General features: G+C 40.4%; 1 protein-coding gene across 1 annotated transcript in view; it reads left to right on the forward strand.

The window, feature by feature from the left end:
* The window catches only part of trpm4a (transient receptor potential cation channel, subfamily M, member 4a), a 45,296-nt gene that overhangs the window by 16,181 nt on the left and 11,239 nt on the right, over positions 1–17,876 (forward strand). Inside the window, exons 5-19 of the mRNA XM_075454593.1 lie at positions 434–603; positions 699–876; positions 1,368–1,432; positions 1,780–2,007; positions 3,500–3,602; positions 5,110–5,228; positions 5,394–5,693; positions 6,088–6,189; positions 9,931–10,059; positions 10,269–10,398; positions 10,508–10,653; positions 11,773–11,885; positions 14,533–14,640; positions 14,760–14,806; positions 16,382–16,614. Coding sequence (XP_075310708.1) covers positions 434–603; positions 699–876; positions 1,368–1,432; positions 1,780–2,007; positions 3,500–3,602; positions 5,110–5,228; positions 5,394–5,693; positions 6,088–6,189; positions 9,931–10,059; positions 10,269–10,398; positions 10,508–10,653; positions 11,773–11,885; positions 14,533–14,640; positions 14,760–14,806; positions 16,382–16,614 — 2,171 coding nt within the window. The remainder of the gene's footprint in view (positions 1–433; positions 604–698; positions 877–1,367; positions 1,433–1,779; positions 2,008–3,499; positions 3,603–5,109; positions 5,229–5,393; positions 5,694–6,087; positions 6,190–9,930; positions 10,060–10,268; positions 10,399–10,507; positions 10,654–11,772; positions 11,886–14,532; positions 14,641–14,759; positions 14,807–16,381; positions 16,615–17,876) is intronic.

Here is a 17,876-nt window from a genome sequence, read left to right on the forward strand (position 1 = left end):
ATGTAATATTAAATGCCTTCCATGATCATACCCATAGCTCTTCCTTTATTATGGATGCACTTAATGCCATTCTACGGAGCCCCTAAAGGGATATGGAGGGATTTTTATTTATTTTTTTTTTTTGCGAAATTTCGCAATAGTTTTTTCCCACGTCAGCCTACCCATCATCCGTGGGAGAAGTTCATTGATTTCTATTTTAGTATTGACCTAACATATAAAGACATCAAATCCGTTCTTGCACGTAGACATGGCTTTGACATAAGTGAGAGACATCTGAAAAGATGATGGGTAGGCTCCTCCATCGCTGTGTATGTTTTACTTCCGGTTCACTGATGTGGGAACAAAACTTTTGCGAGATCTCGCAAAAAATAAATCTCTCCATGTCCCTTTAGGGGTTCAGTACCATACTGGCTAACTGGCTACTTTTGTTCAGGTGCTTGGATCCTGACAGGAGGTCTGAGAGAGGGTGTTTCCCGGTGCGTGGGTGAGGCTGTGAGAGACCACGGGGCTGCAGCTCCAGCGCTGTCCCAGAAAAAAGTCATAGCTGTGGGAGTCACCCCCTGGGGCCTCGTGCACAACAGGCAGCAGCTTGTCAATGCTCAGGTACTCATTGTGCTGTCTTCCATCCCAACGAAAAATGGGAGGTATCAAGCTAATGCCCTTGTTGACCTCTTTACTTTTGTGTTGTCCATTTGAAGGGAAGTTTCCCTGCTCGTTACTATGTCCAGAATATATCACGAGACTCGTGCTGTTTGGAAAACAGCTGCCAAGCTTTCCTCCTGGTGGACAATGGAAGTGTTGGCCAACGGGGGGGAGAGACAGCTTTTCGTGCTAATCTGGAGGACTACATATCCCATCAGCCCACAGGCATTTGGGGTGAGATGCTTTTGGTGTCAATAACCATTCCTCCTGCTCATAGCAATTAAGGAGATCTTGCATTTAAGACATTTTAATTGATGTGGTGGAAGAAGAACTCCACACAACTGATTCCATGTTCAAATTGATTTCATTTTCTTAAAACAATAACACCATATTCAAGTTACTAATATGCATGTAACAACCCATATATATATATGTATATGTGTATATATATATGGAAAGGATTGACAGAGCTATCAATCTGTCAATCCTTTCCGTGTCCGGGCCAGGTGAGGTTTCCCGTGTTGAGTCAAATTAAGCCGCAGGCTCCACTCCTGGTGGTGCCTTATGTGTGTGTGTGTGTGTGTGTGTGTGTGTGTGTATATATATATATATATATATCAGAATGTAGAAATCTTTACGGGATCGTTGTGTGTTTCTTCTCTTTTATGCAGTGTTTCAATAAAAGCTGTCTTTTTTCTGAACTTTTTTTCTTTGCTGAACAACAGGTAGTGGCAGTATTGAGATCCCAGTCCTGTGCATGCTTATCTCAGGTGATGCCAGTATGTTGGAGGTGAGGAAACTGCCAGACACATTCCCACTCAGCATGCACACATAAGCAATCTTGTATCACAAACTATTAGCCCTTTTCTAACGGCTGCACTGTACCCTTAAGCGATAACTTTTAGAAGTGAGTGTGCATCTTGATCTTGAGGGTGACTTTTTGCCAGAATTGCGTGGCATTGTCTTATCATTATTGTGAAATGTGGCATTTTTTCTGGATCTGCAGGAAATATCTTTGACTGTGTCTGTCTTGTTTTTCTGTCCATCAAAACAGAAGTCTATCTCTCTCAGACTTCCTGATGCTTGTTAGATAAATGGAAATGTCTTGTCATTTATTTTGTATACATCTTTGCTCAGAGATTAGATGCCTCTTTGAAGAAAGCTATGCCCTGGCTGGTTCTTGCTGGTTCTGGTCCAGCTGCAGATCTTATCAGTGAGCTGCTGGTCAATCTCTCCACTATTAGTCCGACTTCACCAGAGGGGGAGACTGCTGAGAGTCATAGCTCAGACTTCTGTGACAGAGTTCGTGAGAGAGTCCGGAGATACTTCCCCGCTGAGGCAGAGCTTGGGAAACTTGTGGAAACTGTGAGTCGTGTGCGATTGTGTGTATTTGTGTGTCTCTGGCAAGGAGCAAAGTGGGTGGTGTCATGGCTGCAGTTATACAATTATTACTGAAGTAGATCAGGCAAAAAGGGTGTGGAGAATCAGCACCTCCAAATCTGAGACCATGGTCTTCGGCCGGAAAAGGGTCTCTCTCCGGGTCGGGAATGAGATCCTTCCCCAAGTGGAGGAGTTCAAGTATCTCGGGATCTTGTTCACGAGTGAGGGACGAATGGAGCAGGAGATTGACAGACGGATCGGTGCGGCGTCTGCAGTGATGCGGGCTCTGCACCGGCCCGTCGTGGTGAAGAAGGAGCTGAGCCAGAAGGCGAAGCTCTCGATTTACCTGTCAGTCTATGTTCCTACCCTCACCTATGGTCACGAGCTGTGGGTAGTGACCGAAAGAACGAGATCGCGAATACAAGCGGCCGAAATGAGTTTCCTCCGCAAGGTGTCTGGGCTCTCCCTTAGAGATAGGGTGAGAAGCTCGGTCATCCGGGAGAGGCTCGGAGTAGAACCGCTGCTCCTCCGCATCCAGAGGAGTCAGATGAGGTGGCTCGGGCATCTGGTTAGGATGCCTCCTGGACGCCTCCCCGGTGAGGTGTTCCGGGCCCGTCCCACTGGGAAGAGGCCCCGGGGAAGACCCAGGACACGTTGGAGAGACTATGTTTCTCGGCCATTTTATATAGTTCTATTTATTTTGCATATATTCGAGTCTATCTTTTTTTTTATTTTGCATTCCTGTGATGAGCTGGGGGCAGTGTTAACAGGATCCAACCCTGACTGAAGTTATTTAATGCTCTGATTTTCTTCCCTTTCAAGGTTTGTATTTATGTTTGTAGTTATGTTTTTGATTGCAGATTTAACCAGTTCTAAGATTAAAATGATCCATGTATTGTGCATAACAGGGGAACACATTGACATGACCTTGTAGCACCCAAGCAAATGAATAATCATTGAAAAAATCATTTTGGCTCTTCTTGCATCTTTTTGGGTGGGAATAAACCAATATTTTTGGAATTGAGCTATTTTTGATCATTTTAGGCAATGTTGCATATTTGCAATTGTGGGCTTTCCTGATTAATTTTGTAATTATACAATTTGGAGACCTGACCTCCCATTACCGCTGTGTAAGGTGGACAAAGCCAAACCACACCAAACGAGACCAGAACGAACTAGAACAGAGCACCGCAAAGCAGAGTGTAATTCACTGAGCCAAGAAAATGATTGCTGTGACAACTGTCGGTACATAAAATGTAACGTAAAAGAATATTACACCTGAATGTAAATAATGTATGTAAAATTTAAAAAAATCAAATAATGTAATGTAAATAAAAATATAATGTAAATAAATAAAAAGATTGTTGCATATCTGCAACTGTGGGTGCTACAAGGTTATTAAGGCTGATGGTTATGGTGTATAACATGTAACCTTTTTTTTTTAAATACTAATTCGTTCCTTTGCTTTCAAAACTAGGCTCTGAGTATTTATCAGAACAGAGAGCTTATCACTATTTTCCACGGGGAACAGGAGGGTTCTGATGACTTTGACACAGTTCTTCTCAAAGCTCTTGTTAGAGGTAAGTCAAATAAGATGAAATTTTTACATTGTTATTTTGTAGCAGCAGGGTATTATGACAGACAAACAGGGCTATAGACACAATGTAGTCATTTAAAAAGAAAATTTAGGAAACATCTCAAAATATTTCTACATAACGCTTACATTTAAAGCAATACAATGTAACTTCTCAAAAAGCCCATTATGGAGCTCCCCCTACAGGCTTGGAGGTAATGTACGGTTACACTGTCGTAAATACAACACCCTTTCGCTTTCACGTTTCACGTTTGTTGACGAACCGGCGAGGAGTCAGAAGGTGCAAGCTATGTCGACCGAGAAGGTAAGAGTAATCAAATGTACCTGGGAGCTTGAGACGGGTCTATTTGTTTTTGCGGTAGGTGTCGAAGTACTTCCGCTCAGCTCCCGGGCCGGTCCAGCAAAGTTACAAAACGCAGTTTTTCCAACTCAGACCCCCGAAGGGCATAGGAGACAGGCCGATCGTAATATTAAAACTCATTCTAGCCGCACAATTTTTTTCAAGCGGTTTAAGGTAGAAATGTTACATAGTATTGCTTCAAGCTTGGAACAAGGAGCAACAAACAATTCTGATCATAGTACCTTATAGAGCAGCTATAAGTTTTACAGATGAATAAACAGTACTGAGTCACAGTAGCCTAAATGGAGTATGTACAATAACATAAAAACTCCTAAATACAAAGTTCTCTGACATGGAAAGAGACAAGACCAAATCAAGCTCCTCTCGGGATTCAGTGTCTCGCACAAGGATACTGAAACATGGGAGATGACCACTCTGCCCACTGAGGTCACCCCAATGAAATGCATCCATGTGGAAAAGTCCCCCTCTTGCGGAAATCAGGACAAGAACAAGGTTTCTCCTCCTAAGAAACCCCTTTTGCGTTGCATGTTGTGCTCTCTAGCAATGTCAAATATAATGAATGATTTAAGCATGTTTGCATATTTTAGAAGCTTTGCTGCCAGTTTACAGCTGATAAAACCATTATTGGACATCAACAGGTCTCAAAGAACTGTGCACCATAGCTACAGTAATGTTTCTTTATTGTAGTCTTTCATATCATCAAATAATTGAGCTGTGTTTTTTCACTTGTTTTTGCTTTAGCCTGGTTTTGCTTTATTTGCCTCAAAACATGTAAAAAAGAAATTACGTGATCTGCTCTTTGAAGTTCCTGTGTCTAACTTTCAGGAAATCAATTGGTGAAACTGTAATAGAAATAGTTACAACTGTCATTTGATGAGTGTAGACTTGTGTGGAAATAATACCTTAGAAAAAGCTTTTTATATCCAAAGATGACTCTTGCCTTCTTCACCTGTCAAACACCTGTAAAAGGAAAGTTTTTTCCATTTGAGGTGGTTTGATAGAGACAACAGCTGTGTTCTGTCACTTCACATATGCTCCAAACTAAAACAATTATTTACCTTGTTTTTTTGTACATGTATGTTTCTTAAATGTTGTCCTTTTTTTGTATACGTGCGTGTGTGTCTGTTTTAAGCTAGTAAACGTGTGTCAAGTAAAGCCAGTGAGTACACTGAGGAGCTCAAACTGGCTGTGGCCTGGAACCGTGTGGACATTGCTAAAACTGAACTGTTTAATGGAGACATACAGTGGATGGTATGAAATTAAAAGAACTTCCAATTTTCATTCCTGATACTGACCATGAACATTTTAGCGCAGTTATGACATAATTAACAATAGATTTGTGTGCACGCTGAGCTGTAAAATGTATTTCCTGCATGACTCAATAACATCATTCTGATGAGGTGATTTCACTTTCAGTTTAAGGATCTCGAGGAATCTATGACTGATGCTCTGATCAACGACAAGCCGCAGTTTGTGCGTCTCTTCTGTGAGAATGGTTTAAACATCATCGACTATCTGACATATGAGCGTTTGGAAAGCTTGTACCGCTCACTGTCAGATAGCTCGCTTGCTTACGTTCTTCTCCAGAGACATCTGAGTGAGAGGCAGGGCCTGGCTGGCTCCCAGCCCGTCTTGGATGGACCTGTGATTGTGCCACTGAGTCCTCAGAGTGCACTAACTGCACCTGCTTCAGCGATGGAACTCAGTCTTTATGAGGTGAGAACGATACTGCAAGCAAAAAAGCAGCATTTGATGAAAGAACATTGTGCCAGATGCTCAGCATGGAAACATACTATGGAGTAATATGGAAATATTATGCACTGAGACTATTTGGAAGCCAGTTGCACATAGCCCTGCAGAACCTCAGAACTCACCCTCAACTACACAAAACAGCTATATTGTCAATTAAAATAACAAATAAGAAGTCTTTATTGTGGCTTTCTTAAAGAATCCCACCATCCAATGGTCATTTAAAAATGAGAATATTGATCCATTCCCCTGAAAACATGAATTCAGTTTAAGATAGCAACGTTGAAAAAAAAAAAAAAAAAAAAAAAAAAGATAGCAACGTTGCTCTGTATGCTGCTGTAAATGTCTGATTATGCCGCAGGTTTCCAGATTGGTGTGGGATCTCTTAGGTGATGTCTGTGAGCCTTTCTACTATGGACCTCTTGGCCTCGACCACAGAACCAACACCAGAAGGGCTCTAAAGGTCAGTAAGCAAAGAACTTTTCCCTTTGTTTATATATCTCTGAGATGCACTATTGCATAGGCAATATGGTTGTCAAAAACCTTTCTTTGGCTTTTTTTGGTTTAGAAAACATAAAAAGGAACCGTAGCTCTTATTTTCAATCAGTAACTGAACTAATCACCAGTAAAAAAAAAGTCAGAAAGAAAGAAAAGAAAAGTTGTCTCCTGAGTGTCATGTTTTAAGCACAGTAGGCCCACATGCAGAACACACTCAGGAGACAAAAGAACGTTTTAAAATGTTTATTTTAAAGGGTGAATGATGAACAGGAATTGTTGATCGGGAACTGGGAGAACAGGTATGGTCATCCACTGTTTGGAGGAGTAGGAGTTAGTTAAACAGGAATGAAAAGAGCTTGAGTGAAGATGGAGGTTATTGCTTACTGAGGGGACGGTGAGTAACTGCCAGGGAGAGATGAGTGAGGTCTGGAAGTTGAGCACTGATGATGGAATGATCCTGAGAAGCTGCTTGGAGGTGAATGTTTGATCCAGGGAGTGTAGGTGGCGCAGGTGGATGTCTTCTGGTTGGCGAGAGGGTGAGCATCGGCTGATGTTGGAAATCCAGGTGAGCTTAAGAGACAGCTGCCAGGATGGAACCTCTGGAAGTGAGGCAAACTTGGAGACACGCAGGAAACAAAACTGGCAAGGTTTCTGGAAAGAGCCTTTGAATTCGGAAGAGGACTTGGAGAAGGAAACAAACGATCGTAATTTGATTTCTAGAGAGGCAAGGAAAAGGGCTGGAGCACATACCACATGGGTTAACACTCTGGCGAAAGTGGTGCTGGCAGCAGGCTCCTCTTAAGCTCTCTCCTGATGAGGTCTGATGAGATACACCTGTCAGTCCTCTGCCAGCCAGAGTAGAGACGCCACCTACTGGAGAAGGGAGAACTCCCAGACCCCAACACTGAGACTTCATTGTCTGACACTTTACAGATACAGAGTTGATATTTTTGATTGAATCCAGAGGAATTTACTGCATAAATAATACGTGTCGTGGGAAAGCTATTAATATTCAGTAATATTATTAACGAGTAATTACCTGCACAGCACGACTGATGGAAGTCACAAGCTAATAACTAAAACTCACTATCAGTCTGTAAATATGATGTTCTATACATGTCAATTCGGAACACATAAAGAACAGACCTTTTCCACTGACCGTCCTAACCAGCAGTTATTGCATTGAACACACACAATGACCACAGAGGACATCTTCTTCAAAATAGTACCACAGAATTTATTAAAGTTGGCATAATGATTACATCAATAGTACTTTCATTAACAAACACTATTGTCTTTAATACTATGTACAAAATAACAAAGCAATGGGAGATTGATTATTAGTCTATGTGTATGAAGACAAATTTGCAGCCATGATCACGTGATGGTGAGGGCACAAGATGGCCATCATTACCACGTCTCAGAAAGCTATAATAATGGGTATGTGTAGTGCACGTTACCTTGAGGTCTCTGGTCTCTTTGTATGTATAAGCACAGGTTTGCCAGGATGTGAAAGTGAAGAAAAGTGAATGACAAACCACAACAGAAAGACCATGCAGGGTGGGAAGTTCAAATCTCTGTCTGGATGTCCAGTTCTGGTTAACAGAGACTTCAAATGTTAGAGAGTGACTTATGTTAAGGTCCAAAAGGAGAATGGTTAGTTTGAACGTAAGCTCACAACTAACATTAACTCAAATGAACTTCCTCAACATTGTCCCCACACAAACGTAGAAAAAAATCATCCATCCATCATCTTCCGCTGGTCCGGGGATCGGGTCGCGGGGGCAGCAGCTTGAGCAGAGAAGCCCAGTCGTCCCTGTCCCCGGCCATTTCCTCCAGCTGTTCCAGGGTGACTCCGAGGCGTTCCCAGGCCAGCCGAAAAACATAGTCTCTCCAACGTGTCCTGGGTCTTCCCCGGGGTGTCCTCCCAGTGGGACGGGCCCGGAACACCTCACCAGGGAGGCGTCCAGGAGGCATCTTAACCAGATGCCCGAGCCACCTCATCTGACTCCTCTCGATGCGGAGGAGCAGCGGTTCTACTCTGAGCCCCTCCCGGATGACCGAGCTTCTCACCCTATCTCTAAGGGAGAGCCCAGACACCCTGCGGAGGAAACTCATTTCGGCCGCTTGTATTCGCGATCTCGTTCTTTCGGTCACTACCCACAGCTCGTGACCATAGGTGAGGGTAGGAACATAGATTGAGCGGTAAATCGAGAGCTTCGCCTTCTGGCTCAGCTCCTTCTTCACCACGACGGGCCGGTGCAGAGCCCGCATCACTGCAGACGCCGCACCGATCCGCCTGTCAATCTCCTGTTCCATTCGTCCCTCACTCGTGAACAAGACCCCGAGATACTTGAACTCCTCCACTTGGGGAAGGATCTCATTCCCGACCCGGAGAGCATTCCACCCTTTTCCGGCCGAAGATCATGGTCTCAGATTTGGAGGTGCTGATTCTCATCCCAGCCGCTTCACACTCGGCTGCAAACCGCTCCAGTGAGAGCTGGAGGTCACAGCCTGAGGACGCCAACAGAACCGCTTCGTCCGTGCCTAGAAATTCTGTCCATAAAAATTATGAACAGAATCGGTGACAAAGGGCAGCCCTGACGGAGTCCAACCCTCCCAGGAAACATGTCCGACTTACTGCCGGCAATGCGGACCAAACTCTGACACGGCTCATACAGAGACCGAACAGCCCATATCAAGGAGTCCGGCACTCCATACTCCCGGAACACCCTCCACAGGACTCCCCGAGGGACACGGTCGAACACCTTCTCCAAGTCCACAAAACACATGTAGACTGGTTGGGCGAACTCCCATGCACCCTCCAGGACCCTGCTGAGGGTGTAGAGCTGGTCTACTGTTCAGCTTTTAGAAAAAAATCAAATCAAATCAAAAATAAAAGACAAGTCAATATGATGACTTTCCAGACAAAAGATTTTCTAAGCTTAGCCATATTGCTAAATTCCGGTTACGATGGAATTACTGGCGATTTTCATACACGTGAAAGCCCCTCAACAGTCCTTTTTAATTAGCCCAAGAAATGATAAGGTTATATTTATCTATTAAATATAGTCAGTTCAACAGTTTTAGCTTAGTTTACAATATTTACAAGAAGCTTACAAGAAAGACCCCCCTGCCATGTGAAAGACTCATTGACTGTTTTGAGAGTAGAGTTACCAGTGACACAAGTTTTGCTTGATTCTAATGCAAATGAACTCCTACTTTCATAAAAACATTATGAGGCTTGAATCTGCAGCTTAATGGCAATCAAATTGCACATGTGCATTATTTATGTTTAGAACCATGGATGGTGCATGAGAGTGAGGTGTTTATCAAGTCATTAATGCTTAACACATTCGCATAAAGTTTGAACTTTCTATAGATAATGTCTATTTTTTTTAACTGGCCTTGACAATGTTTTGAGTTATGTGCTATATCAAAGTTAAATTATTACTAATTCTCCAAAGGTAATGTCATACTTTGCCTATATCTTTAGAGAATAGAATAAGACAGGCAAAAACTGTTTTCGACATTGTTTTTCCCTTCAGGCCTACCATAGAAAATCACTGAGAAGATAGAAAGCTGCTGTTATACTTATACTTAAATAGATTTGTGATTATAAGAATTGCTGTTGGTACTAAAAGAGATAAAGTCTCTTTGATCTGACCCATTCATCTGAGGAATGTTCTGTCTCTTTTAACCAAAGCAAATCAACAGGTTGCTGCTGGGGGACTGTATATACCGGGCTGAGCGCTGCCTCTCACCCTGGGCAGCCCTCTTCATCTGGGCTGTCTTGCAGAACCGCAGGGAAATGGCTGTTTACTTTTGGGAAATGGTGAGACTTAGAGATAGTGAATTTTTCGACATTCTCATTGAGAACATGTTATAACTGTGATGTCAGTTGACAGTGTTGCAAAGAAAAAAAATTTTGTATGCTTGCTTGTAGCAAACCTCACTGTGGTCATACTATCATTTTTCTAAGATATTGTCTAATTCGGCCCCCTTTTACTGGGTGTCTAATGGTATATTGTGTTTCCATATCAGGCAGGGGAATCAGTGCTTAGCGCACTGGGTGGCTGTAAGATACTAAGGGAGCTTTCAAAGCTGGAAGATGAGGCCGAGAGCAAGCTGGCCATGAAAGAGCTGGCACAGCTGTTTGAAAGCCTGGCACACGGTGAGTTTGACCACAAGCATTGCCTGTCCATCCTTTTGATCAACCCACCAATCCTAGAGGGTTGAACAATTTCCTAATCTGTTGGGTTCTGTTTTCCCTGTCTGTTAAGATGTATTTGGCGAGTGTTACCAGAACAGTGAAAGTCGCTCCTTCACACTCCTTATAAAAAAGTCTACGGTCTGGGGTGGGGCTACATGCCTGCAAATGGCTACAGAAGCTGACGCCCGCCTATTCTTCAGCCATGATGGTGTTCAGGTAGAGAAGCTCCCCTTGTGACAGCAGTAAAACCTAACTTACTGATAAAGAGATAAATAGAAAAGTAGAAACATACTGATGAAAATCCATACTCAAGTTTTTTAATACATATTACTTTCGGCTTTCTGGCAAGTGATGCTGAAAAGCATTTAAGCGTAATATGTATAGTACGATATCCCATAGCTAAATAAATAAATGGGTCACATTTCTATAGCATCTTTTAACCTTGTTTTAAAGCAACCGAGACGTTTTTGAACCTTGAAACCATGTGCTTTTGACACATTTGGAAGAACACTAACTTATGCACTTAGAGTGCTATGCAGGTCTTATATGCGGCTATGCTCTTCATAACTTTAGTTTCTAGCTCTACACCACAGTTTTTCTTTAAAGCCACTTGACATTTTTGTGGACTTATGTTTGTGTGTTTGTGGCCTCTTCATCTGTGCCGCAGGGATAGGCAATACCAAGGTTTTTTGCTTTCCACACGATATCATGAGTTTGTGGACAAATGTTCATAACTTTATTGCAAGAGCAATATGAAATATGAACAAAGCTCAACATAAATACTTGCAAGAAATGCTTATATAAATGATAATGCATAAAAATATTATATGAAATTTAAGTGCAAAATTAATAAAAAAGTAAATTAAATAAAAAAAAGTTATAAAAAATATATTTTTTAATTCAATTGTAATTAAATAATTCGACTGTAAACTAATTCAAGTGAATTACAGTGCGGATGAACTTGCATTGATTCCGCAAATCATCAGGGAATTTCACCTGCAATCTAGGCTTTCCTACCAGGGATGTGGGCTCCAACGCATCCTCGAAGTAATGAAAATGAGCATCCTCCACAAGTGAATTGGTTGCAAGTCAGTAACGAAGCCCGATGTATATGTCAGGCTTTACTTGAAATAATAACGTTCTAGAAAAAAAGCCAAATTCTTTTTTTTATATGATTGTTTATCAGGTCTAAAAAAGAAAAACAGTTTTGATGTCAAAGTTGCATTAACTGCAAAAACTACAGTACGACGTGTTCATTTTGTACTTGTTCAGATTTGGAGTCTTTGATATTAACACTTATGGTGTGAATGTCCTCTTTGCTGCTCTCTGTTATAGTCCCTGCTGTCTCAGATCTGGTGGGGTGACATGGAGAGGAGTACAGAGGTTTGGAAGCTGATTCTCACCTTCTTCTTGCCTCCTCTACTGTACACTAACTTTATCAGCTTCAGGTCAGTCACTGTTTTGTGTGTGTGTGTACGTGATATTGTTATTGTGCAATTTGGCCCCATAGGCTCATAGTCTGCATTTCTTTCGAGTCTTGAATAATTTACGGGCTCTATTTTTGTTAGAGTTTTGAAAAAAAGTGTGTTTTTTTTCTTTGCAAAATTAGTATTTAGAATTTGGAGTCATTGGCAGTCGTTGGCAGGACTTCACAGCTTTACTTGTGATTTCCTTGCTTTCTACCATTTAAATTTTTTTTTTTTTTAATGTTTGAATGACATTGAAAACCTACTGAACACAAACTTGTAAGTGTGCAACAATATATGTAAACTCAGATAATGTGTTTTTCTGTTCCAACAAATTCAGTTATTTTTCCTCAAAATCTATGAACTTAATTTCAATTCAATTCAATTTCAATTCATTTTTATTTATTTAGCACCAAATACAGCAAATGTCATCTCAAGCGCAGCGGCGGTGGCACTGTAACACCATTCAAAGCATATCTGTTGGAACAGGGAAACACGAGTTAATGACCACAATAATATCACATATACATAAAGAGAGTAAAGTGAAGAAAGGTGTGTCAGATGAGGCCCCCCAGCAGTCTAGGCCTATAGCAGCTTAACTATGGGATGTTTCAGGATTACCTGAGCCATCCCTATTCAAGGTAAACACAAGAAACTTGTGCTAACGAAAAAATAAATAAATAAATAAAGGACCAGACTCAGTGAGTAATTCCCTATACTCCCTATATAGATCTGCTCCTCACACCACAACAACCATCTTTTTACAGCCACAAGCTACCTCAGCCTCTCACCAACTGCACACCAGTCACAGCGGGGTGGGGATGCAAACCCTGGTTCGGGTAGGGGGTAATGAAAGTATAGAGGGTGCCAGAGGTGGAGGCAGAACAAGACACACTAGCAGATACACTATCAGATTCAACAGACCTAACTATAAGCTTTATAAAAAAGGAAAGTTTTAAGCCTGGTCTTAAAAGTGGAAAGGGTATCTGCTTCCCGGACATTTACTGGCAGCTTATTCCACAAGAGAGGGGCCTGATAACTGAAGGCTCTGCCTCCCATTCTACTTTTAGAAACTCTGGGAACCTCAAGTAAACCTGCAGTTTGGGAACGAAGTGCTCTGTTAGGAAAATATCTTACAATGAGATCTTTAAGATATGATGGAGCTCGGTCATTAAGAGCTTTATATGTAAGGAGAAGAATCTTAAATTCTATTCTGAATTTAACAGGGAGCCAATGAAGAGAAGCTAAAACTGGAGAAATATGATCTCTCCTGTTAGTTCTCGTCAAAACTCTGGCTGCAGCATTTTGGATCAACTGAAGGCTTTTCAGAGAATATGTGGGACAGCCCAATAATAAAGAATTACAGTAGTCCAATCTTGAAGTAACAAATGCATGAATTAGTTTTTCTGCATCACTCTGAGACAAGATGTTCCTGATTTTAACAATATTACGAAGGTGAAAGAAGGCAGTTACAGTGCCGCCGCCGTTGTATTTGTTGTATTTGGCGCTATATAAATAAAAATGAATTGATTTGAATTGAATTGAATATGCGAGTCAAATGATAAGTTCTGGTCAAAAATAACTCCAAGGTTCCTCACTGTAGAACAAAACAATGCGTTCAAAGGAGTAATACATTTGCATCACAAAATCGTTTTGCATGAAAAAGTCAGACCTCACATCGCTTGGTGCTACTTTTGCCTCCCTTGAATCAATGCGTTCAGCCACCTAGCGATAGCTGCACCTGTTACGTGTTTGCTGCTCGGAAGCAGGGGACTGCTCAGTCTGCTCTTCGGTCTGCACAGTTTACATTGGACGCATTGATATCAAGGGAGGCAAAAATAGTGCCAAGCGAAGTGAGGTCTGACTTTTTCATGCAAAACGATTTTGTGATGCAAATGTATTACTCTTTTGACGCAGCCGGGGGTAAGAAGATGTTCATAAATGATATTGCTAATATGGGATGTCATACAGCTTCATGTCAAAAGAGGCGAACTATCCCTATAAACTGTTCTAACGACACATGATCTTGAATTATATGGTGCACACATTCTCACCTCGCTCTTCCTTTATAGACACAACTTTCTGTCTAGTAACAGGCGTAAAGCATGTTTTTTGTGTTTATGCTGAGAGTCTTCGAAAGGAATATTATATTAGTGGCATGTTTTACATACTATCTTCACATACTACCCATTTGTTTAATTTGATCTCTTGGTACACTCTCGTACTTTGAGGTTTATACTCTTGTATATTTATATTTTGCTATAATAAACAGTAAATAGTAAGTATTTATTATGATTCAAGTATTCTGCAAATGTCACATGGTTGTTGGGAATTAATTTGTAAAAAAAAACAAAAAACTGTTGTTGTTGTTGAAGTGTTGGAGTGCGAATGGTAAAAAAAAGGCCAATAATTCCAGATATGCCGTTTGAACCTTGAATCCATCCTTTGTTTGACCTGTATCCACTGATTTGATTAATTGATTGATAAATAGTGTATGTGTAATTTGAACTCTATCGTGACAATACAAAAGCAACCATATTCCTATTTTTCCTTTTAGTTTTTTTTTTTTTTTTGGATTCAAACATATGCCTAAAGAAAACATGGTATCTTTTGTGTATTTTTGTTCCAGGGAACTAGAGGAGGAGGTAAATTCCGTGGCAGTCTTTAACACCAGAGACACGGACAGTTTGGACGGGAATGATGCCACTGTTTTTTCCCTTGCTGACATTATACAAAGGTAAAAACAAACATGTACATATTGATCTATGTCTGATCTAATCTGATCTGATTATGTTGTTTGGTTATTCTCTTCTTACTTAAACAAAAGTCTGTGTTTTTTTTGCTTTATGATTGCAGTGAGGAAGAAGCAGAACAGCTTAGGGCTCTAAAAGAAAACCTTGAAGGTGGGTTGGGAATTGCTTTTCTGCTATTGGTATTTCACTGTAGTGGCTATTATTGTAGATTTACTTTTACTTACAAAACTGAGCCTTCAGCTCAGACGATACAGGAAATCTTTCCCTGTTTAATCATCACAAGGTGGAAGCATGTACCGTGGCCAGATAAATATGTATTCTTGATCATTGTGGGGGGAAAAAAACTATTCCATCAATACTATCAATATTCCCAGTGTCATTTAAGGTAAAATAAAAAATGTTGGTGTTTGCATTTCAGGAAAACTTATTGCAGTACCTACCACAACATAAATTTGAGCCTTTTCTATTACAAGTACCTATAACTAGTCAGAAGGCAATATTTTTTTTCCTAATATTTGATTGTAATTTTCCATAATTCAATGCAACATTATAGAAGATACCAAATAAATATTAGCTTTTACCATCGGTTGACATGATAGTGCTATACGCAGTCAAAAGTGATGCTCAAAGACCATGTGGAGCTATTGCAAAATTCATTACTGGTGCCCCATTGAAAATGAAAAACTAGTATTAATGTATATTAATAAAGTTCACAATATAGACTACAACTTATGAACTAATGCAAACAATAGTTAGATATAATAAGCGATCTTTAAAAAGTACAACAATATGAACATGCAAAGAAGAGAAAATTTGTAACCATATACATATATGTTAGATTACATATGGCATTGAACTTTTTTAAAATATTTTCTTTAGTATGTTTATATCCAAGAAGCCTGCTAAATCCTAAAACTTTATACCAAATTATGCTATTGGGTGGCATATTTAATTATATACTTAAATATTACATGTTAATTATTTGTGGTTAAGTCCCAAATGAAAGAGGAACTCACTGTCTTCTTCTAAGGTTTTGGAAATGGATTTCTTTAGTAGCTTAATCTAACCAACCAGGGATTACCCAGCAACCCTTGTGCCTCTCAGCAAGAGGCTGACCATCATGTAGTACACAAGAGGTGAAGTGGATTAATGTTGTTAACAACAGTGCAGAGAAGGAATTAAACAACTCAATAACTATATATACTATAACTATATAACAATACAGTATAATGATAATAATTAATATAACTATAACTATAACTCAATAACTAAGATGTGAACAACAACTCAAACTTTATACATATTTCTTAAAATAAGAAATCACATAAAGCAGAAATCAACATGTAAGCTATCAGTCAACTCCAACTGCTTACATAGCATATTTTAAAAAGTAACTTAAAGTAATAGATGACTGGTTTTGTCTTTATGTCACTTTCCTTCTGTTAGTCATTTTTTATATTGGACATGTACTAAGAGCTTTTGTATCTTCATTTTGAACACCTGTTGAGATCCGTTTAGTTGCAAAAGCATCACCCCTCATTGATAGGACTGACTATGTGACCTATCGAAAAGACCAGCACTGGCAGTCAACAGGACAGGCCAATATATTTGCATCCCTAGGTGTTGCACACAGTGAATAACTCGTCCTTTCTGTAATTTGTGTGACAGGTTGCTAACATATGTGACTCATTCCTGCTCTGACTCTTTTGCTTCTTTTTAATCCAGGCTCTTTACCAACCAACTCAAAGCGACCATTTAGTGTCTCAAGGTGGCGACAGTTCTGGTACGCTCCTGTGACCTCATTCCTGGGCAATGTGCTGATGTACTTCCTCTTCCTATGTCTGTTTGCCTATGTTCTGCTGGTGGACTTCAAACCTCCACCCCCTGACGGCCCCACCCCTCTAGAGTTTGTGCTTTACTTTTGGGTTTTCACCTTAGTCTGTGAAGAGATTCGACAGGTCAGTTGTTTTTTTATACTAGTATGTACATTGATACAGTATGTGCAAACTAATTTAATATAACTGTTTCTCAAAACTTGGTAGGCTAGATGTAACAAAGAAATAATGTAAATCATTTCAACCCTATAAGGTATATGTACACTTTTAGGTCCATATATGTTTGGACACTGACACAATTTTGTATTTTACCTGTTTACTGAAACATATTCCAATTATAGTAAGATAATGGAGATAATGCGTAGACTTTCATTTGAGGGTATCCACATTCAAATTGGATGAAAGGTTTAGGAGTTTCAGCTCCTTAACATGTGCCACCCTCTTTTTAAAGGGACCAAAAGTAACTGGACAATTGACTCAGAGGGTATTTCATGGGAATTTGCTTCATAAAGTCATTATCAATTAAGCAGATAAAAGGCCTTGAGTTGATTTGAGGTGTGGTGCTTGCATTTGGAAGATGTTACTGTGAACAGACAACATGCAGTAAAAGGAGCTCTCCATGCAGGTGAAACAAGCCATCCTCAAGCTGCGAAAACAGAAAAAAAACAATCAGAGAAAATACTTCAATATTAGGAGGGGCAAAATCTACAGTTTGGTACATCCTGAGAAAGAAACAAAGCACTGTTGAACTCAGCAACGCAAAAAGACCTGGACGTCCACGGAAAACAACAGTGGTGGATGATCGCAGAATCATTTCCATAGTGAAGACTTCCCAACACCCAACCAAGTGAACAACACTCTCCAGGAGGTAGGCGTATCGATATCCAAGTCTACCACAAAGAGAAGACTGCGTGAAAGTAAATACAGAGGGTTCACTGCAAGGTGCAAGCCACTCATAAGCCTCAAGAATAGAACTTAAAAAACATCTAAAAAAGCCAGCACAGTTCTGGAAAAACATTCTTTGGACAGATGAAACCAAGATCAACCTCTACCAGAATGATGGCAAGAAAAAGAGTATGGAGAAGGCGTGGAACAGCTCAAGATCCAAAGCGTACCGCATCATCTGTGGCTTGGGCATGCATGACTGCCAGTGGCACTGGGACATTAGTGTTTATAGATGATGTGACACAGAACAGAATTCTGTGGCATTCAGAGATGTACTGTCTGCTCAAGTCCAACTAAATGCAGTCAAATTGATTGGGCGGTGTTTCATAATACAGATGGACAATGACCCAAAGCAACCCAGGAGTTTATTAAAGCAAAGAAGTGGAGTATTCATGAATGACCAAGTCAGTCAGCTGATCTTAATTCATTTCACTTGTTGA

Source organism: Odontesthes bonariensis, chromosome 21, assembly GCF_027942865.1.
Source record: "Odontesthes bonariensis isolate fOdoBon6 chromosome 21, fOdoBon6.hap1, whole genome shotgun sequence".
NCBI classification, from domain to species: Eukaryota; Metazoa; Chordata; class Actinopteri; order Atheriniformes; family Atherinopsidae; genus Odontesthes; species Odontesthes bonariensis.